Genomic DNA, 23,045 nt, shown 5'->3' on the forward strand with positions numbered 1-23,045 from the left:
ATGTTGGTGGTGATTTCACTGTGACACTCCCTTCCCTCCCACATGAGGTCTTAAGGGAAAAGGAAAATAATCCCTCCTTCTTTACCTCCTCGATTAGCTGCCTGGGCAGGTCTGGTCTGTTTTAGACTGGGCCTCTGACAATGTATTTGTAGGGGTCATGAGTACAAACTACATTTCTGAACAATGACACTTATTTCTACAAGGTGCTGAGCTGTGTTATTCTTTTTTGTCTTTTCCAGGTTCATTAATGCACGAAGGAGAATAGTCCAGCCAATGATCGACCAGTCCAACCGAGCAGGCAAGTCCTATCTACAAACTGTATTAAAGTCATTCTACTCCAGCCATGCACAAGTACACCACACAGCCTGGATGTCATAAGTGATTGACCACTAAAATCCATTCAATTAACCCAAAGCACTAATCATGCTGACTCAGGGCTCTAATACTCCCCTTAAAATAGAAGCAAAGTAAATAGGCATTATCGATTACATTTTTTGCAAGTGTAACAGTGGCTGTGATGTCAAATTCTCAAATACCATGATTTTTGTTTAATCAAAAACTGGTTTGAGTCAGGCAGAGGAAAATAAAATCTAAAGAATTCAAATTAAATGAGTAGAATTATATAATTGTATATTTTAGTTAGTTTGTTTGGCATCCCAGGTTTTCTTTAGTCCTCTTTACAATGAGCAGTCCCGCTAGTGCATGGCTTGTTGTGGACTGCTTTAAAGTTTATGAGCTGTAATGGGGTTCAGAGGGCAGAGGTGCATTAGGGGACTCAAGAAGGTTCAAAGGAATTCACTGAGGTTGTGCTTTTGTTTTTGATGAAAAGACTCTCCTCTCCTGTTCCCATCTGAAATATACACTCATTATAATTAACAGGTAAAAAGAAAAGGAGCCTTCTAGTTTTCTATAGCAGCAGCAGCCACATCTGATTTTATATGAATTTATGATGCATAATTATATAAAATAGTAAGAAAGTAAAAATGGGCTAGGAAACATTAACCTGTGTGTTCATTTGATGATCAGATGATGTTTTCTCAGCAACAGAAACTTAATTAAAAGCACTAATTGACCACTGTCCTGTGCCCTCCCCCATTCTCCCACAGTAAGTCAGGGAGCCCCCTACAACCCAGATGGCCAGCCCATGGGAGGCTTTGTGATGGACGGCCAGCAGCACATGGGAATCAGACCACCTGGTAAGACCTTGGCATGTCTTGCTCTCACCTGCCATTTCCCACCTTCCCACTGATTCTAATTCTTTTGCTTCAGCCACTTTTCCAGCATCTCAGGACTAGACCATTGTTATTCCTATTTGTTTTATTATCTCAATCCTTTCTATCTTTTTTTCTTTGTATTGCTAAAACCCTGTTAATCACCAGGGATTTTTTTGGGGGGTTCTCATACTTCCTACTACATTTAAGCATAAATATTTGGCTAAAGCCAGACTACTAACAGCTAACTAGTTTACCTTTGCTTGCCGATCTTGTTTCTCGATCCTCATTTACCTTTCCACAAATGTAGCTGATTTTTGTCTAGCTTTTTCCTATTTTCATGAACTCTCTCACGTCCTTTAACTATTGTTTTCTCTTCTTCTAGGGCCTATGAGTGGGATGGGCATGAATATGGGCATGGAGGGACAGTGGCACTACATGTAACCTTCTAGTTAACCAATCGCAAAGCAGTGTGGGAAGTAAGTACAAAAAGACAGCCTAAATCTCTTTCCTGAGCTCTATCTTTTCTTTATATATTAATTTTTATTGGTGGTTAATGTATGATCAAAAACAATAACTAGCTTCATTACTAATGATACAAATAATACAAAACTGCTTGTGGTGATTATAAGACCAGGGTTAACTGTGAATTTGCCAAACACCTCTGCACATTTTCACTTAACTAAATGGTGCATAAAATCACATAAGTCGAATAAGTATGTCTAAGGGCAAAGGGTAGAAGCAAGAGAGTGTAGAAGAGGAACGGAAACTCGTTTAGGGAATGGTGAGTTGGGGATTGGGGGATTGAGGCTGAGGTTTTGGATGGGAGGGTACTGTGTGCTAGCGGGACGTTACTATAGCAACAGACTGATTGGCAAAATGTAGGGATGCAGCAATAGTGCAGCAAGAGAAACCTGCACACTCCAACATGCCATAAATCTGTCTCAGTGTGGCTGACGTACGCGTTCCATTAATACGCTAACCAGTACACCTTCCGTTACTCGTGCACCCCTTGGTTAAAATCATAGCCTGGTTTTTAAAATTAAAAACCTGTTCTTAGTGTGATACTTTTGTGGAGATTTTTCCATCAATCCTGACCTGGTCTACCATTTTCCTGTCTGGCTGCCCTAATAGGATTACTTATGGCAAAGGGAGAGGAAGTGAAGGAGTGCAAAATGGAGGTGTGCTCAGCAGGGTATGCAGCTTATCCTGGCCTAATTGACTATATCCAAATTAAATATGCCATCACAAGCACTGTGACAAATGGATTTGACTTATTCAGAATGCAAAAATAGAGACCATTAATGCAGCCATGCACAGAATGCTTCTGTTGTCAAAAAACTACTTCTTAGACTGTACTGTTCCAAACCAAGAGAAACATTATGATAATGCAACCCTTGCTATTTAAAGCCTCCCATCCATCTTGGCTTGTTATCTGTGTGTGTGTAAGAGAGAGAGAGAGAGAGAGGTGTGTGTCTAAACAGAGAGAGTTTATCCTCATATACAAATTCTGGCATTTCAGCAGCTGCCATAGTTCCCAGAAGACTGGCGAGCAACCTGCTTTAAACAGCCTCAATTTGCTTGCTGAATTCTGTAATTGGGCCATGTATGGAATCTCAGATGAGATAGGTTAAAGGGAGAGAAGGTGAGTGAGTGAGTTAGAGACAGTGAGAGAGAGAGAGAGAACCGGAGCGTGACAGAAATATGTCGATGTGAGAATGGCTGGTCTTTATGGCTTCATCACTGAAATTTCCTAGCTTATCTAATTTAAATATTGTTACTTTAGTTTCTAGGTCAATTAAATGTAACTGATGTGTTTTATACTTCATGAGCAATTAAATTAATAGGTTATTACAGAAAAAAACGTTATCTTATTTGATTAAGAGAGGAAGGGTTCATTATATTTTATAAGCAATTTTCATTAGTTGGGGATTTTTCCTTAAGGCAAGATTAAGCAGTTATTTGCCAAGGAGTCCCAGGACCTGAAATTAAGGTGTTCCTAGCAGTCACATTGCAACATTACTTAAAACCATAGTCAATTAACCCATCTTAGCGAGATTATTCTTTCTACCCCTGTCGATTATAGAGCTTATGGGTCTTGGAAACAATGTACCTGTCAGTTCAGATCCTGTGTAGTCAAGCAGAAGACCGGGGGGGTTCTGATTGCCAAGCACATGGCTGTTTTATGTCCATTCCCCAATAAACCTTCTTTTGTTATCCTTCAACATAATTACTTCTGATTTCCCCAAATATAAAAATGTGTCTCCCAGTTTTGGAGAATATATTTTCAAGTGATCAGACTTGGACTTGCACAGCAAAGTGCACTTTATATTTATTTATTTTATACCACACCATTCTGCACACGGACACTTTATGGACACTCTATACCGCACACGGACACTTACGGACACTCTACACCATACCGCACACGGACACTTACAGACCCTTACACCACACCATACCGCACACGGACACTTACGAACCCTTACACCACACCATACTGCACACGGACACTTTATGGACAACCCACCACTAAAATTGTCTATTGTTTACACTTTGGTACACATTGTTTACTGTTTCACTGTCTACTGCCATAAGGATTTTCTTTGTATATACATTTTTCTCTTTGTTCACATACATATCTTTATATATCCTTTATATCTTATATTTTATTTTGTATAGTTTTTATACTTTATACTTTATTTATCTGCTTTTTTTCTTTCTCCCCACCCTATTCTCTTGCCGGACCGTCATATAAAGCATTTCACTGCATGTCGTACCCTGTATGTATGTGTATTTGATGAATAAAAATTTGATTTGATTGACTTGATTTGAACACCTTAATTATGGCTAATAATAAAACCATGATGTTGAGTGCCCCTTTTTCAAGCCTATGTAAGGTTTGCAGAGCTTCTACTGAAACTTCGTCTCTGCGGGGAATCCTTTTGTCTGCAATTTCTTTCCTCTCAATCATTAAGAAGTTTGTTAACCTTCTACAAGGTCAAAATTTCCTGGCCCCCTTCACTAGTCTGAACTTTCATTTTACAAAAACATGGTCTTTGGGAATTTTCTTCTTCAGTGGTCATAATGAACTGTTGAGTCAGCCCAGTTTCAGTCCTGAAAATGCAACAACAAGCCACTTAATGTATTGACCGGCTTATTAAGTAAAAAGAAATTGCAATTTGGGGCATGTGCCCTTTGTTAAACCTGAGCCTGAGGTATTCCAGCCACAATATATTTTGTTTGAAGATTAGAAGATTATGTTTGAAGATTAGAATCAAATATGACTGATGACCTCAGGACGAGCTCAGGACATCCTTACCAGCAAAAATAGCACTGCCTAACATACACATTTAGAAATTAGGGCAAACACGTGGTCATCCAAAAGCTGTTAAGCGAGCAGTGCTGGTTAATGAAATGATCAGCAAGCTCCTGTGGGTTTTGCAGAGCTGCTAAGGGGCCAGTGGCCTTTATGCTCGTGGCACACTTGCACACATCCTGGTAAATCCTCTCAAGTGACTCTCATTGTCAATTTTCGACTTTCCTTTTTAATTTGAGCACAATGGTACTATTTCTCAATGGGAGCTTTAGAGTGAATAGCAGACCTCTACTTATTATATGTTTGAAGAGAGATAAGTCGAGCAATTGCCTAGCATAAATGCATGGCATATTTTAGTTTTGTTACTCTTCTTCTGGAGCAAAGTGTACTATGAAACCCGAGAAACCTGTTTTAAATTTTTTTTTCTTTGCTAATATGCAATATGCATCTCAGGATTAAATCAATCATTCATCAAATAGAATAGCCTTTTATTTTCTTTATATATATATATATATATATATATATATATATATATATATATATATATATATATATATATATCCCAGCTTGTTCAGAAAACAGGGTCAGCAATGATACAGCACCCCTGGGGCACAGATGGTTAGGGGCCTTGCTCAAGGGCCCAAAAGTGGCAACTTGGCTATACCGGGCATGAACCCCTGACTTTCCGATTAGTATCCCAGTGCTTTAATCACTGAGATACCACTCCCCCTAAAACGTGCTGACTGATGGTGAATTTAGCCTATATATTCATCTTTACCATAAACACAAAAGGATACATGTTTTTTTTTGTTTAAACTTAGTGAAGGGGAGCCTTCTAGTTCACTAGACTTGTATTAATGTATTAATTGTATTAATGTGATTGTGGCCAGGCTGGATTAATATTGTTCTTAGAGTGATGCACTACATTCAGGAAGCTATTACCGACAGGTGCACACCAACTGCATGTCATTTTATTTAAAGACAACATTTTAGTTTTAGCGAAAATGGTATAATGACTCTGCTATAATTTTGAAGACTATACATTTGCTGTAAATGTGTAAATATGATGCTTTGCGAGAATGACAGTATGTTTGAAAAGCAGTTTTACTAAGCACTTCTATTTTTCTCCACCCACAGGATTGCAGGGCATGCCAGGGGACTTCCTGCCTCATAGCGGTCCGATGGCCACGGGCATGTGCCAGCCTGCCTACAGCGGATCACAGCTCCCTCACCAGCTATGGCTCGGGCATCCGATGTGTTCCTACATTCCTGGACATCCCCTGAACTCAGCAACGTTGATGCAAGGAGGACCAACCCACCCTGTCATGCCCAAGTCAGCCTCCAGCTCCTTTATATATCTCCCAGGAGACCCCACCATGGACGGACAAGTCTTGGACATCCACACTCAGTAGTTACCTAAAGTTGCTACAAAAACGGATTCTTTAAAAACAGCTGTGATCGGGACAGGGATCTGCGATTGGTTTTCTTAGGGGGTTCACACAGCAAATATGACTTGCTCCAAAAACTGAAAAGTTCTTTTTAGGTGAGACTGGACATGCGAAACAAGCCAGCGTGCACACCATGGGATGTGTGTGCTCTTTTGCAAAGAATCAAGCTGAGACAAAAAGAAAGTTTGAACTTATTGCTATATCAGCTCCTAAAGGAGAGGGAGGCAAAGATTCTGTATACTGTTGTAAAATTACATTTGGACTCATGCAAGAACTGGGAATTAAGTATTGTAAATGCAATGGTAATGTTCTGCATATTATGTTGTTTCTAATAGATTTTTAAAAAAAAAAAGAAAAAGGATGTGAACTTTTTTCTTTCCACACTATGTGTGTGCCATCTCCATAGACGTTTGACCTCCTCCTTAAATCTTTAAAAAAGAAATAAGTATGTGAATAAATCAATTGGTTGCATTGATTATTTACCAGCCCCTTTTCTTCTGATGGTGGTTTATTGAGATAGCACTACCCTTTTAAGAAAATGCTCCAGCAATTCCCTTTCCTTTTAAGCAGAATGAAAAATACTGATGATTCACAGAAACACGCTCTATTATCATGAAACAATTTGCAACATAATCTATGTCTTCCACATCTGCAGCATAGACAATTAACACAGTTAATAATAATTTCGACACATTTTCCATAGGTAAAAATGCTTTAAACCAATTGACTGGAAATTAACTTCTAGTGGAAGTAATGATTTAAGGATATACAGTAAAAGGCTATTCTGATTACCTCTTCATATATTACCTGTACTTAATGCAGAGCACCTAACTGATACACTTCTATACTTTGGGTTTTACTGGCCACAATAGTAAACACAAATACTTCCATTCAGATCAAAAAGCTCCCTCTCTAAGAAAGCAAATTACACATTTACAACTAAATTAACAAAGACTAAAGAGATCATGATATAATATTTATAGTATAAATGTACAAATGTTTGATTTCCCCAACAACTGTCCTTAGACATCCATTATAATTGTTTTTAAGAGATAAACAGCACGACACTGGGAAATTCCTTTTTAAAAAAAGTAGCATTTTCTCTGTGTGTGTGTGTGTGTGTGTGTGTGTGTGTGTGTGTGTGTGTGTGCGTGCGCTTGTGTGTGTGTGTGTGTGTGTGTGTGTGCGTGCGCTTGTGTGTGTGGAGTGGTATCAAACCATTGGGACAGTTTTTTTTTTTCCTGTGCCATGTTTACCACTGCATTACCACTGCATTACATAAGTGGTAAATGAATCATTGTTTTCTTTACCAAGATTTGGGAAAAGTACAAAACATGGTATACGTGTGGTTATTGGGACAATATTATTATACAGTATTTTACATAATATTTTTTTTATATTATGAGTTTAAGAAAGACAAAACTGTGACATTTTTGCATATACAGAACAGAGCAAATGGTTACTGTTTTGTTTAGGTTGTACTGTTGCATGCTCTAAGCTGATGATTAGGACAAATGCCAGTACAATCACTAATGCAATAGCGAAATGACAGACCATATGGGCTAATATTTGCATATATGTATGAAGCATTTTAGTTAGGTGTTAGAAATTCTTTTGCTTTTAGTATGGTAATTGAGAGAAAATGAGAGTTTTCCTTTCTTGACACTTGATTTATACATACATACACACACACACACACACACACACACACACACACACACACACACACACATACATACATACATACATACACACACATATTGTGACTTCTTTTTGTGTTTTTGACCAAAACCAAATTCAGCTGAAGCAGGAATTTGTGTCTCTGGAATTCTGACATAGAACTTAGAGTGGATCAGGGAATATTTTGCCCCCTTTAGCATAAAAGCTCATTCAGATAAATTTGCCTTAAATTTGCTAAACGAACCCACTCCGTCTATGCCTTACTGCACAATTTCAATGTTCAATGCAAAGGCGGTTGATAGTCAGCAAGAGCAAAGCGGCTGCACACTCCCTGGTATATTAGTGTACATTTCGGTTCCCTACAATAATGTTTGAATAAACGCGTGTTTAACATTAAACCAAAACAAAGTCAAAATCAGCGTATAATATTACAGCAACAAACTGCCCTGCGTCGCCTACAACTGGTAAAAGAGTTGTTTTGAGCCACATTCTCATACTAAATCAATACATTACTTTTGTCTTGCTGCTAACACCTAACAGTAGCTTTACTTGCTTTTGTCGGGGAGTATTGTTTTTCTTTTTCCCTGTTAAGAGCTCTTTGTGCAGAATCCAATGGGCGTTTTTAATTACAGAAGCTCAGAGCTGCTCGCCTCCGAATTCCTGCGCTGTTCGCCATCGGCCGCTCCGGAGACCAGAGAGATAAATCCCATGTTTGACTGCCCTCTTTAGGGGAGCTGGAAAACTGTCCTTTAGGGGGACACACTTAGCCCATTTATTGCATCGAAGGTGCTTGAAATAATTAATGCTTCTTTCTCTCTCTCTCTCTCTCTCTCTCTCTCTCTCTCTCTCTCACACACACACACACACACACACACACACACACACACACACACACACACACACAAAATCTTTTTTTGCAAGCATATTTCTTTCATATAAAAATGCACAGCGATTGTAACCAATGTATTCAAATGGTACCAAACTACTAGTCATGGACAGGGGCGGACTGGTCATCTGGCAGACAGGGCATTTTCCCGCTGGGCCTCCGTACTTTATGGGCCGATACATATCATACTGTTTTTGTCTGATCGGCCCATAAAACTTTTATCCTCTTTTCTTTTCCTGGTTAATTAGTTGATGGCGCTGGGGTCTTTGCGGCGGTTTAATGTACTTGCCAAAAAAGTCGGCGAGGTTTTTTTCCCCCCAGACTGACAGGCCCATGAGACATTTAATAAACAACCATTGGTTATTTTCTTAATTGACATTGGGCTGACCCAATCACATTTTTAAACAACTGCCCTTTTGGGCTCTGTGCGAGCAGCGTGTATCTGTCAAAATAATCAGAGATGGAGAGAGGCGCAGAGAGATTGCGCGCAAATAAAAGAAACAGGCCCTTCAGACAGACGCTGCTAAATCTGTCAAAATAACAGACATGTTTTCTGCCGCAGCAGGACCTTCATCAACTGCCGTGGCTGATGATGATGGTGGTGGTGGTGGTGGCGGCGGCAGCATTTGGCAGCAAAGTGAAGAAAATAAAAAGAGGGAGAGAGTTGAGAGAGAAGTGAGTGTAGAGCCTGCGTTACCAAACTGAGTTCTGTAGAACTGCATTCAGAACACCTAGGCTATGTAACATATGTAGATTCCCCTTGATAAAACTTAACAACATAAAAAAAAGAAAAGAAATGGTGATAGCACTGCAATAAATACATTGCACGCTTGGCTCTGTCACTATGTGAGTTTTAGTGTGTTTTTAATGTGTCAACTCTCTCCTACCTATTATTATACGGCTTTAGTGATTTTATGGAATAGGACTTGGGATACATATTCAAGGGCGTGCAAAGATGTATTTATTGATCGTATTAAGTAGTATTTGTGATCGTATGTAGTGGGCTGGTCCGATTTCTTCTGGTTATGGAACTACTTTATGCTACAGGAAAAAAGAACGACAGTCTTCTGTCATCGGTGTTCTCATTTCTAGACCAGCCTTGTGTAATGTAGACATGGCCATACGTGAAGTATTGGGTCTGGCCCAGAGAGATCATTGATAAAACAGGCGATTTATAACAGGTTTATTTGCTGCGCTTTTACTTATTCGAATAAAGAAAAGAAATGAAGTTTAAACATGTTTGTGCAAACTCTGAACCCGTTAGTAAATCTCTTGGAGTAAATGAAGCCCCATTTATATAAATCAAACCCTCGGTTGCTGTCCAGTATATAGAAACTGTTACTAATACTAGTATATTCTAATAGGTTTATTGAACAGCATAGCATAATTTAGCACGAGAAATACTAGCACTAAGACTAAGACTAAGACTAATCATCATCATTATAATCATCATCATCATCATGGTCATCATTTTTCTCCTCCTTCTCCTTCTTCTTCTTCTTCTTCTTATTATTATTATTATTATTATTACTACACTATGTAACTCACTGAAATCTTATGATTAAACATACATTTTACAGTGTGAAAAAGTATCCAGCAGACACACACACACACACACACACACACACACACACACACACACACACACACACACACACACACACACACACACACACTCATTTATCTGAGATTAATTGCGGACAAAGTAATGTGTTTTTAATGGCAAATGTTTAGGGCTACATCTATGTTAGCTCATGCTGTACGGCACATAGAGCAGTTCAGCAATGATACCTATGTGAGCAGTTCAGCTGTTATCTTCTGATCCATTCAGTTCAGTTTGGCCGGGCAGCGCAGTGATGAGGAAAAGGATAATGTTTATACAAAGTCGACATTGTTTTGCAGGCACACGGGTTTAACACAGACCGGTTCAAAATAACTCAATTCAATTAGTCCCGAAAAACATCTTAACCAAAAACATTTGCAAACTTTTTTTAATGTAATTTTTGTCCTGTAATTAAATAAATGTCTACATAAGACGTGTTCGATTCTTTTTTTTTTTAACACAAACATTTTAAGCCACTAAATCGAGCATGTCGAGAAAGTTTCCTGTACAAGCGAAAAACATTTAGGAATCGTTGTAATAATAGTTGAGTATAAGGTAATAATGCAAAATGTCTGCAAACCGACCACGTCCAAAACGACACAGTTCCGTTTGTTATTAGTTAAAAATATTATTCAAATTGTTTTTATTATAAATATACGCCAACTCTGATGACTTAAGGTAAGTTATTAAAAAACATAAAAAGTAGAATTTTACTTTTTATTAGCTGGCATGGATGTCTTTATCATACAGCAAAATGAAATAGTCTACTAGATTAGATGTAAACTGATTTAGTACTCAATATGTAAATATAATACAGGATATATATATATATATATATATATATATATATATATATATATATATATATATATATATATATATATATATATATATAAAATCAACATTTAAATCAACATTTAATTACCTACAATGTGGGGACCTTCTGTCACCCTTGCACACCTGATTCAGCAAGCACATACTCAAAACAGGAGTGGATCAGGTGTGTCAGTCGTAGGGAGAACTTAAAACAGTCCATGGCAGTTCGGTTCCATAACTCTGGCATGAGGGCCCCTGAATTATTACCACATTCAGGGTATTTTGGATATCATCTTTTGTGACTATAAGCCCTGCTCACTGAGCTCCCTTAGGAGAAGACCGCGCTATTTTCTGTGCTGCCATTTATCACTGTCACCACTTAATGATTCACTCCGCAGCACCGTATTGATGTTTGTAATTGCATTATCTCATAAGGCCAGTAATCAATGGTACAATGGCGCTGCATCCGGGGGTCAGGAGCCGCTCCTTTACTGTTTGTCCGTTTAATAGTATTTTATTTAGTCACCATCTTTCTCATTTTTATTGACAGAGAAACAACAGAATGGATCTTTAAATAAGAGTTCAATTTGGGGACAAAACCTCTTAAATAAAAGTATAATGAAATAGTATACCTATATGATCGACAAAATTACAAATTACAGATCTACAAATTACAGTGAGGAGAAACTTTAACTTCACTGGGATGAGTATATAAATCGTAAAAGGACATCACACGCTAGGTACAAATGTTTAAGTATGCAGTGCTGTGGTGAATTTGGGCCGTCCTTTCTTTCTTTCGTTTATTTTTTTGAGTTATGTAAAACTGCGCTCTTTTCTTTATCTAAGGTGTAATCATAACACAGACGGCGTTTTGGCAACGAAGTCAAGTTATAATGTGATGTTAAGCCTACAAACTGCCAGCACCCAGCTGTGGTGCGCACCCTCAAGCCACACACACACACACACACACACGGTCGATAGATGATTACACACGTTGTATCTTTGAACATATGGAAATAACCCACACGTTAGATTTGAAAAGCCTCATTTATCTACAGAAATAAAATACATACTCCCTTTGAGGTTAAACATTTTAGCCTTCTTGGGCTCTGATCCCGTTCTCTTTGTTGTCGCTTTGCTCACCTGTGAATGCTATTTCTACAACAGAAAACACTTATGGCCTAATCTGAAGTTGTGCATACACGTGATACATTAAAACATAAACCTGTGCTAATCGATACTAAAGCAGATCAATACTAAAGTATTGCAAAACACCAATTGAAGGAATATCTCTTTGAAGAACTGTGTTAATCCATGCTGTACAGTTTTAGACACCTGCAGAATAAAGCTGTTATGGAGGGTCGTGGTCTCCAAACACCACTATGGGTAGAAATTTACACTGTCCTGTCATAGCTCAGGGTTTTCTGTGGAGTTGCTATAAAAAATAAAAATAAATAGAACAATTTACATGTAAAAAATGTAGAGGTTATTTTGGTAATTATACATTTGATCATTAAATCTATTTAATTTTAGATATAATAAGATATGTATTTATTGTAGGGATAAATTGTACACAAACATGGCAACACTCCACTCCACTCCACTCCCCCACCCACCCCCCCCACCCACCCACCCCTTCCTAGCACCGCTCTACATGAATATGTGATTAATACATATGTAATAAATTGTGGAAGATACCTGTTGTCATGTATCACCATATTCAGGTTTTTACTGTTTCGTGGGTCTCGGTTACAGCACAAGCCCTTGAGCGTGAATAAAAGACGAGCGGTCACGTGGTTGTGGGTCACAGGTTTATCACTGCGATGTTATGCGCGCGGAATTCGGGCTGTCTGTCTTGTCTCAGCTTGCAACTCACATATTTACCTTCAAGAGTCACGACCTTTTCACCTACTGTTCAAACTCCACAGCAGCATGTAACGCAACCAAGCGACTTTAGTTTGCAATAACTCCAATAGCCTTTTATTTGAACGCGCCTAGACTTGCTAATTTGTTTAACGGAGAATTTATTAGGAAATAAAATAAAGTAAACCGTGAGGTCGGTTTGGAGTCGCGTTTTATTTTTTTCCCCAGCTCGTTTGTGGGTCAATTTATGATGATTTTTTTTTAATTTGTAGAATCGTTTTAGTATGTTTATAATTCATGAAATCTAAAGAGTTTAACGATTTTTTTAGATTAAATAAAAAATAATAAAACGAATACATGCACATGAAGCGAATTGTGCATTTCAACAGATAAAAAAAAATAGTTTAATAAATCTAATTTTGCATGTTTCAGGATTTTATGTATTTTGCGTGTGTGTGTGTGTGTGTGTGTGTGTGTGTGTGTGTGTGTGTGTGTGTGTGTGTGTGTGTGTTTGTGTGTGCGCGTTTCTTAGCATCCCCGGACAGAATGAGTAACATAGCAAACGCACGTCCTTTACACTGGCTGCGATGGAAGTGCTGTTATGCGCTGAGCTTTTTTTGCTCCCATATTATGCGCTGAGCATTTTTTTTTGCCCCAGATAACAGTCGTGCGTTCGATGGTTTCCCCGATCAAAGCAGGGCGAGAACATGAGGGGTTATTGTCTCACCGAAACACAATACTTCATAGCGAACCGTACGAGAGGATGGGAGGGAGGTTGTGAGTGCGTTTTTGGCTGGTTTTATCATGGAGAGCAGGTGCTCATTAAAGGCTACGAGTGGATCGGATCTCAGCACGGTGACATCCGAAGCTGCTTTACCCGCCGCGAGAGAGCGAGATGACCTTCAGAGCTAGAGAGAGAGAGAGAGAGAGAGAGAGAGAGAGAGAGAGAGAGATACAGTACAAATGCCCCACTTTTTAGACGACTTTGTTTTACCAGACATTTGCTTACCTGTGAATCACTCAGTGGTTGTTGCAAGATACTCATGTCCATTCTGCCTTTTTAAAACAGAGCACAAATATTTCTAAACAAATCTAATCGAGATAGTAATAGTTACAAATTACTAACTGTACAGTACAAGTTAGTAACCTGTTTGATGTACCTGGCAAAACAAATTTTATTATTATTATTAAATGTCCAACCTCAGTAACAGCGCAGGTCTCCAGTGTCCCTCTGCAGGACAACATCAACATTCCTAACTGCTGACAGGGTTCACTTCTCGGTTCTGTAATTCAGAAGATAGAGATGACTGACAACTTTATACCGCATATTGAAGTGCGTGCGTGCGTGCGTGCGTGTGTGTGGTTCACACTAAACCAACCCAGCTGTGAAATCCGCTTTTAAAAAAAGGCCAATAGATAGTGGCGAAGCTGTGTTAAAGCGGTCTAACACCAAAACGCCCCCCAACGTGTGTGTTTGTGTGTGTGTGTGTGTGTGTGTGTGTGTCTGTTTGTGTGTGTGTGTCGGGGCGACGCGCTCTCGCCTTGTCAGGTTCCCAAGTGGTGTTTTCGGTTTCACACCCCAAGTGGAAGCTTGTTAATCAAACGACTTTATTTCTGTGCATTTGTTGTTGTTTACTGCTGCTTATTATAATTGCCAACGTAAACGCACCAAAATAGTTGCAGAATTCATACTTTATTATAGCTTATTATTTAAACGTAGACCGTTTGTTTCATACTTTCAATCAGCGGACGCAATTAACAAGTTAACTCTTTTATGAAGTATATAAGCAGTTTTTATTTACGTCCGATTTAGATGATGCAGCTCTGAATTCTTACTGTAATATGTGATTTTAGGTCATTATTGATATGATGTTTTAAAATAAAATCTGCATTACGTAATGGCTAGAGTATTTTTTTCAGGCACCCAGTTAGTAATTTAATACATTTGAAATTATTACCCAAGAAGTCTTTATCCAATGGCAAGAAACAATTCAATTCAATTCAATTCAATTCAATTCAATTCAATTCAATGAATTTTTGTTTGTATAGCGGTTTTAACGATAAACATTGTCTCTAAGCAGCTTTACACAGATAATGTGGTGATAAAAAATGAATAAGATGTTCATTGTGACTATAGTGTAAGTTTGTCCCTGATGAGCAAGCTGGCGACTGTGGCAAGGAAAAACTCCCCAAGAAACCTTGAGAGGAACCAGACTCAAGAAGGAACCCATCCTTATCTGGGTTGCCCGGAATGTCCATTTATTACAGAAACAAAGTCGAACTGGCCACTATGTTCAGATTTTTTAATAAACTGTAAACAAGAGCTCAGCTGATATATTTTCCCATTTTAGTGCAGGGATCACCAGACACGTATCACCAAAACTATAATTTATACCCAGCACTAGCACATTGGGAGATGTTATATTGTCAGACATAGAAAGCACTGTAGTGTTGGAGTAAAACTTTTGCCCAACTTGTTCCATTAGATTGCTAACATACATTTTAATTTTTTATTATTAAATTAGCTTATATTCTTCCACAATGTTTGTCCATTCCTTCATTCAAGTTTTTGATGATTCTGATCATAAGGTATAGATAATTTACTTCAAAATTTAAATAGTCTCACTATAGTCTATAAGTCAATAAAAAGCAAAATCCACATACTCTCAAACTATAGCATCTAATTTATTTTACCCTTTAACATATATCAATCTCTGTGCACTGAAACTCTGAACACAAATTTTTGGATTTATTTTTACCAGAAAGGCCCCACTGGAGTCTTGTATGAACCTCAAGAGGAGCCGTGAATTAATTAAAGTCTTTAATACCCATATTTGTACATGAACCCATTTTTATCACATTCAGTCAGTCTAGATTTATCTGCCTACATGTTAGGGCTGTAGTAGTGACCTACTCAATCATGGTATACAAAAAGAAAAAATCATCACAATTCTTGATTGAAAGAGCTTGAAACAGAGTGGCCACATATTTTAGGATATAAGTTTTGTAATCTCTCTTCTGCACTCTCTTCTGATTACTCTTCCGGTCCTCTTATGCATAAAGGTAACAAAGAGATCTAAGCTAGTCAAATGCCCCTTTTCCACGTCACATGAAACACCATTAGCTAGCAGGGGACCAGATTTGGAGAGATATTGTTAGTTCCACATAATGGATTAAGTTAAAGGATGTTAGCTTTAGCTACTATAAAGTTTTAACTCTACTCACAATTTATTGGGGTTTGTGTAAGAAGGGTCACTGCTGCTAAATGGAATGTCAGTGACGGAAACACAGTTTTAAGGTAAATAATATGTACTTGTGTATAGACCACACAGAGGAGAGCTGAAATTCCCTTCTAATACAATAAACTTTCTTTCGGCTTCTCCCATTAGGGGTCGCCACAGCAGATCATTCGTATTCATGATCCTAGGATCATATTCACATGTTTGATTTGGCACGTTTTTACGCTGTATGCCCTTCCTAATGCAACCCTCCCCATTATCCGGGCTTGGTACCAGCACTAAGACCTAACCCTGATGGCTGGGGAAGATTCCCTGACCGGGAATCGAACCCAGGCCACAGCGGTGAGAGCGCCGCATCCTAACCACTAGCCCACCATACACTTGTAAAACAAAGATTTCATGTTCACATTTGATTTATGCTAACTCTAATGTATAACCCCTGTTGAGACTGTGTGTGTGTATGCAGTATATGTAAGTGGATAGGAGAGACTTTGGAAATAAGATTATACTGGTAATCAGATGTTTCTTGCATTTTCTTTATGTTTACTAAATTACTTGCTTTTTTGTTTTTTTGTTTTTATCACTGAAGTTAATAAATTTGATGTGACAGGCTATGTTCCAAAGCAGAGACCATGTCTTTCTGTGTTGGTCAGTTGTATTGACATACTTCTCAAGGCCATGCATCTCTTGGAACACCAGGCCTTGAATCCCCCTACCCCTCCCCCCAACAATAGAGCAGCAGTTCAGTTTACAGATGAATTGTAGCTGGGTGCTAAACTGAGTCTGAGCTGCCATCAATATTTATGTCTACCAATCAACTGCAATGTGCTTATGTTATATGGTATTATGGACATGGTAACCTTAAGACACACTACGACTGTTCAGAGAGCCAGATTTATGGCATGTTAAAAAATGCTGGAGATGTATGTGCAAGATAGTGACTCCTGTAAATAATACATGTACTATTTATTGTTTATTTCCCAGCTTTTGGTCAAGATGCAGGTCAGTAATGCACTTTCCCTAATCATGAACGGATCAATTGCCTAATATTTATTTTGTGAATTTCTCTCAGTTATAATTATAGATTTTTTATACTTCTTAAAAGATTCAGTAGTTCTAATAATATTTGCAAACAACTATAAAGTAATGTAAACTAAATTTTCTTCAACGATAGATATATTTAATAACCATTTTCCAGTAATTTTTCCTGCTTATATAAATTAAGAGAACAGAATCAAAGGAGTGATCATGGGCATGTTACCACAGTATCAGGTTTGCATGATGTGGTTATACACTGAGAACACAGTCTGAATGAAAACAAAACAAACACTCAGTCTGGAAAACAAAGCTGCTGGATCTGGTCCTTGTAAAGATGACAAGCATGCCCTAATTCAGCCATGTCTTTAATAGCCAAGGCAGTATGTGGCAAAGAAGTGAGGTGACCCTAACTATTTTGTGCTCTAGCCACATGTGAACAGAAAGCAAATAGACACTTAATCCTGACAGACAGCACAACTCAACATCAGTTTTCCCCTTGGGGGAAAAATGGTGTATTTGTGGATTGGCGCATACATTGAGTCCCCTCCCCTCAAATAAATAGACACAAACATATGCACAGAGCCACTTTCCTGATTCATTCAAAACATTACATTCCACAGTGATAAATTCAAAGTGAAGCAGGTATGTGGTTTGTCAAAACTTAGGGATCTGCCAGAAGAAACTTAAGACTTCAACCCAAGGTAGACTGTTTCATAAGGCCATTTTATATTGAATTTGACTAAACATATTTAACAGAGCATTTGCATTATACATGAAATACTGATTGCATAGACATAATTGTCATGAAGAAAATTATTTTTAGACTCAGGCCAGTATGTCAGCAGGGAGACACAGGAGTTACCTGTTGTTCATGCAAAAAAGAAGGCCATGAGGTTAACGGATGTGGAGGAGTGAGTCTGACAAGGGCCCATGAATTCCCCTTCCTCAAAGTAGAAAAACTGTGCAAATCTTTTTTTTTTTTTTTTTTTTATGAGGCCAGTGGGGGCTGGGAGGTGACTCAGAGGACACAAAGTCTTGTAAAACACATGCACTTAATGTTAGAGCTATAAAACTTGTAAAATTAAAAGCTATTTTGGAAAATACGAAGGGAAATATTTATGCGTCTGGTCCATAATAAAGTTCGTTTTATTCCTGCACCAGAAGGATGCACAGGTAACTGTCATCAAGTCAGGAACCCTGTGGCAGTCTCTCATGTGTGGCAGGTTTTTTTAGCATGACTGTATAATTTAGTACCCTAAAGAAAGTCACAGAGGGACAAAACAACAAAACAGAGTTAAGACCCAGCACTTCTGTATGTGCGTTCGCTCCTAGAACAACAATACACATATCCTTAGTAAAAGAAGAGCTGCAAAAAAAAATTATCCCGCTAAAAATATACCAACCCCTGGTTTAGAAGGGACAATCATAAATTGAGAATGTGGCTCTGTTTACACAGTGCTGGACCAACACTAAGTCTTCCAAAGCCATTCTAAATTATTATTTTTTAAATTCATGTTTTTCTAGCGAATCATTTGTGTAAATTATTTTAATTGGCAAATTATAAATTGACACAAAATTGAATTATAATTTTTTTTTATGTTTACTTTACATGGCTGACACACATGCCAGTAATTCTACTTTATTTGCAAATATACAAGAATGTCTTTTTTTATTTTGCATTAGTCATAGTTTTTAATATCAACTGTATAGATGCTATTACATGTTTTGTTAAATATAAATGGCACACCATCTGTCAGATCTTTGAAACTTCACATGGTTTGCACAGTAACATGCTTTAATCTAAACCAGCTAGTACGTGAAAGAACTCCATAAGCTAAAGGTGTTTATCGTGCATTTGATCTTAGGCTGGGTAGGTGTTTTAAAACACACCAAGGTGTTGAAATACAAAATGATGGTGAAAATATTCATTATTGCAAATAGTAAAAACGCAGATCAGCACACACGTGCAAACATGCATGCACACACTAAGACACATGCACAGACATGCATCTACTCAAAACACGCAGCCAAAATGCACTTAAAATTTATGACTTGAGCATTCCTTCAGGGTCAAGCAATTTATCAAATCCTCCACATTCTGGTTTCAATTACCTGGCCTATTGTGGAAAGCGGCTATTTTAGCAGGTTCATTTGGCTCGGTAGGGGACGTGAAGGCTTTCAGTTGCTGACAGCAGCTTGTTGTTAGGTTGGTAGTGGAGTTGGGTGAGTGGAATGGACAGTGGCCTCCCTCTATCAGAAAAGGAACATTTTATCAGAGCAGGGTCTAGAGAGGCAATAAATCCCAGTTTTATTGCAGAAGAATTCCACTCTCTCCACAGGCCTGACAGCTCCCTGCGTTCTCCGAGCCTTTTGGACAATTTCGACACTGTGTCCATCTGGTGCTGATTAAGATCCTGACTGGTGTGTGTGAGAGAGAGAGAGAGAGAGAGAGAGAGAGAGAGAGAGAGAGAGATGCAAGTCAGGAGAAGAAAAAGACAGTAGGGTGAAAGGGAAGGAGTACAGGATTATCAATGATAGGAAATAAATGAGTATTAAAGAAAAGCAGAAAATTAGACAGCAAAGAAATAAATGCTCATTATATTGATGTGGAATATTGTGACCAATGACCTGACCACGACCAAAATGCATTAGTTGGAGTGAGTAGCCATCCTGTTGTGTGTATCGTGTTTATTATCCTCTCTGCTGGCACCTGCTCCCATACAGAGCTTGCCAACATTGTCACTACCCCCACCTCCCTTTCAGCTTCTATTTCTCTCCCAGCAAACCTATTGTCGCTAGTGATCTTCTGTGCAGGGGTCAATGAAAGGCACAAGTTGTTCATTTGGATATCTATTGCAGCATTATGATATCATGAAACAAGTGTTCCTGAGTGCAACGGCTCATCTGGAGCACCTGGGGAACTTGCTCTGGGCGACCCCCCCCAAAACAAAGAGAAAATGACCATAAGGCTAGAGATTGCCCCAAACTCGTCTCACCACATGGCTCACATTTATTAAAAAGGAAAGCCTTAATGGTGAGGCCAAGAAGTCATTTTTGAATGTATTATCTAATATATTGCAACACGGCAGTGGAAGCACTTTCATACATAAAGGCCTTCTTCCACAGGTCAATGCCTGTAGCTGTGGGTGTACTCTGTGTGTGTGCATGTGTGTATATAGCGAGAAAGAAAGAGGGGACAGAAAGAGGGCAATAAAATCTCAAGAGGCTCAAGCATAATGTGAAAATGGGAAGTATGTATACACTTTATATGTATATACCCTATGTGTATGTGGGTTTTCGTGCCTGACGGTGTAAAGATTATATATGCTTATATATATACATCAACGCTTGCCTCTTAGAAAGCTTTCCTCTTAAGTGTTTCATCAATAGGAAGCATTACTAATCACTTAAAAAAAAAGAAAAGAACATCAAAAGTCTTAAAAATCTTAACAAATATCTTTCAAGTTTTATTCCGATCAGAACTTAATAAATCAATGATTAATTTTTATAACTTTTTTTTTTAGAAAGTTTTAGATTCTAGAAAACAAGTATCTTCATCAATATATAGAATTCTCTACTTTATGCAATAAATTGATAGTTTCCCCCTTCATATTTTATTATATTTTATTTAACAAGTCAATTTACAGTACCTTTAAAGGTTAATGGCCCACAGGTGAAATCAATTACTCTTTATCTCTAAAATCTACACGTGCGTGGCATAATAATAATTTTACAAATAATTTCAACGCCTGGAGATCCAATAGTCTAATGTGCATGAGTTTTTCTTTTTTTTTCCTTTTTTTTTTGCCGTACGGGGCCCATGAGGACGTACATAACTCCATGAAATAACAATATCATTAAAGCGCAGGCCAGAAAAATAAATCATCTTTGCCATTAATGTCTGTTAACCTATTCAAATGAGCCTCTCCTTCCTAATGTCCACCCATCTGTGTAGTTTTGTTTTATATTCAAATCACCATAATCAACTTTGCTGCATGCTGGAAACGATAATTAATGGCATCTACGTTTTCATACATGATAAATGAATATACAGTCTAATGGTATTATTTGAATAAAAGTGAAAGCAGAAATTGATTGATATGATTAAAGAGAGAGGATGCTGGTTTTTTTCCCTTTGTACTGCTCTGGGTACGATATCCTCCGCCGTCTGCTGTGCAAATAAGACCATATATCACGTAAAGGTTTAACCGAAAGACTAAAAATGGAGTATGAATATAATCATACAACTCACCGAGATGCTTTCAGGCAACTATAATAATCGTCATTTTATTTTATTTATTTATTTATTTGCTAATTACATACCAGTATGCACACTGCTAGAATTATTGCTCTGACTCAGGTAATTGCATTTAAATTCAGTTTAGCCTGATTATGTTTTTCTAGTCTGCCGTACAGGCTACTGTGTGTTACGCCTACCTGTAATTTAATGCCTACAAGCCATTTAATATAACCGTGGAGTTTTGCAATGAGCTGTAAAATCTGACATTATTTCTGAATCACGGTATCTCTTTACGCTCAGTCTATAGAGCAAACCTACAAATCAGTCGAAATCACCAAGCTATGCCGTGTTCAATTGAGTAATTGAGTCTCTCCAGAAATGCTGTTCGCTTGGATCGGACTGATTCCTCAGACTGGAAGCAGAGTTATTCCTGTACATTTCGACATTGTCATGTTGAGATTTTCAAATACTGAGTTTCACACCGACTCTGTACACTATAACTACAGTTACAGTACATTGTGCGGTTTTATATAATATATTTGAACAGACGGAACCGCAAAACGCCCATAAGCTCTAACGATGAGAACGTGAAGAGATGTGACTTTTATTGTAAAAATTGAAAGCAGTCAAAAAACATTTGAATAAGTGTACTGAACGCCGACGTCTACGCCACACATACACACACACACACAGAGCCATTTACGAATCAAACAAAGCTCGGCCAGGAGAACACACGGGAATGAAAGCCTCTATTTTGGTCACCTCTCGCTCTCTCTCTCTCTATCTTCTCATCCCACCTGCTCGCAACTCATCTCGTTGTTTTTGGTCGTCATCAACGAGATGCTACATGCGGCATTGACAGGCGCATTATAGGGCGGTGGCGCTGCTCATTACCCGGCGGAGGAGGCCGATCAGAGGTAAAGCGCCTCAGAATCTCCGCTGTCACTCTCCTGACATGCAATTGTAACAATAACAATTACTTCCATTAGCCGTGTCATAAACAATCCCTCCGAGGTAGCGCAATAACAAAGCGTTATATTCCATATATTTATATTCAATATAAACAAATGCCAGTAGGTAACAAGTCATTTGCAAAAAGACAAATGCAATATGATGCATGTGACTATACTCTTTAAAAAAGAAACAAGCTCGGGACAGAAAATATCCAGCACTTTAAAGGACTGTACCATTAACCTGAACCTCAAAAAGCATGTGTATTTTATGATTTATTTTACATTTGTAGTTTGACATTATTATCATTATTATTACCAAATTAAATATGGATATCGATCCAAACTCATGCTATCATTTCTGATAGCCATTGCAGTGGAAATAAGATTAAATAAAAAGAAAATAAAACTGATATAAATACCACATTAACCCAATGAAGATAAAATTTATATTCAAATGCTTGTTTCTAAAATACAGTTAATAATTTTTGTTATTATTGTACGCGCCATGTAAATTAAACCATCTTAAATTAAACTATGAATAAATAGAATTATATTTTAAAACGTGAAATGCACCGTTTCATATTTAAATTCACAAGGGGCAGATATATTAATAAAACCTTGCGCTATATCCGAAAGCACAGAACTAACTAAATATTAAATTAATCAACATCGTTATTTCCTAGCTATCATGTGTCGATGAGTGATATATCGATATCGGTTTGATTTACACTAATTGGAGACTTGTGCAG

The 23,045-nt window shown here is 38.0% G+C and overlaps 1 protein-coding gene and 1 long non-coding RNA gene across 5 annotated transcripts in view; one reads left to right on the forward strand and one right to left on the reverse strand.

Annotated features, from left to right (window-relative positions):
- The window catches only part of meis1b (Meis homeobox 1 b), a 53,722-nt gene extending 47,266 nt beyond the window's left edge, over nt 1-6,456 (forward strand). For 2 of the 3 annotated variants that reach the window (XM_046864924.1, XM_046864930.1), the window contains 4 exons: nt 240-298; nt 1,107-1,196; nt 1,597-1,690; nt 5,668-5,806. In XM_046864924.1, coding sequence (XP_046720880.1) covers nt 240-298; nt 1,107-1,196; nt 1,597-1,655 — 208 coding nt within the window. In that variant the 3' untranslated portion in view covers nt 1,656-1,690; nt 5,668-5,806. Of the gene's footprint in view, nt 1-239; nt 299-1,106; nt 1,197-1,596; nt 1,691-5,667 lie in introns of all 3 variants that reach the window. The other variant, XM_046864939.1, reaches the window with a different exon arrangement.
- Nucleotides 6,457-11,688: 5,232 nt separating this feature from the next.
- On the reverse strand, nt 11,689-19,342 carry LOC124403601. Of its 2 annotated transcripts, none has more exons than XR_006928917.1 (4): nt 19,216-19,342; nt 14,027-14,109; nt 13,836-13,882; nt 11,689-12,398 (listed from the first exon to the last, which is right to left on the reverse strand). It is a non-coding gene; the product is annotated as an uncharacterized LOC124403601 (long non-coding RNA). The 2 variants fall into 2 exon arrangements; XR_006928915.1 differs by lacking the exon at nt 11,689-12,398 and adding an exon at nt 13,325-13,734.
- Nucleotides 19,343-23,045: the final 3,703 nt, after the last annotated feature.

Source organism: Silurus meridionalis, chromosome 2 (genome assembly GCF_014805685.1).
Source record: "Silurus meridionalis isolate SWU-2019-XX chromosome 2, ASM1480568v1, whole genome shotgun sequence".
Lineage (NCBI taxonomy): Eukaryota > Metazoa > Chordata > Actinopteri > Siluriformes > Siluridae > Silurus > Silurus meridionalis.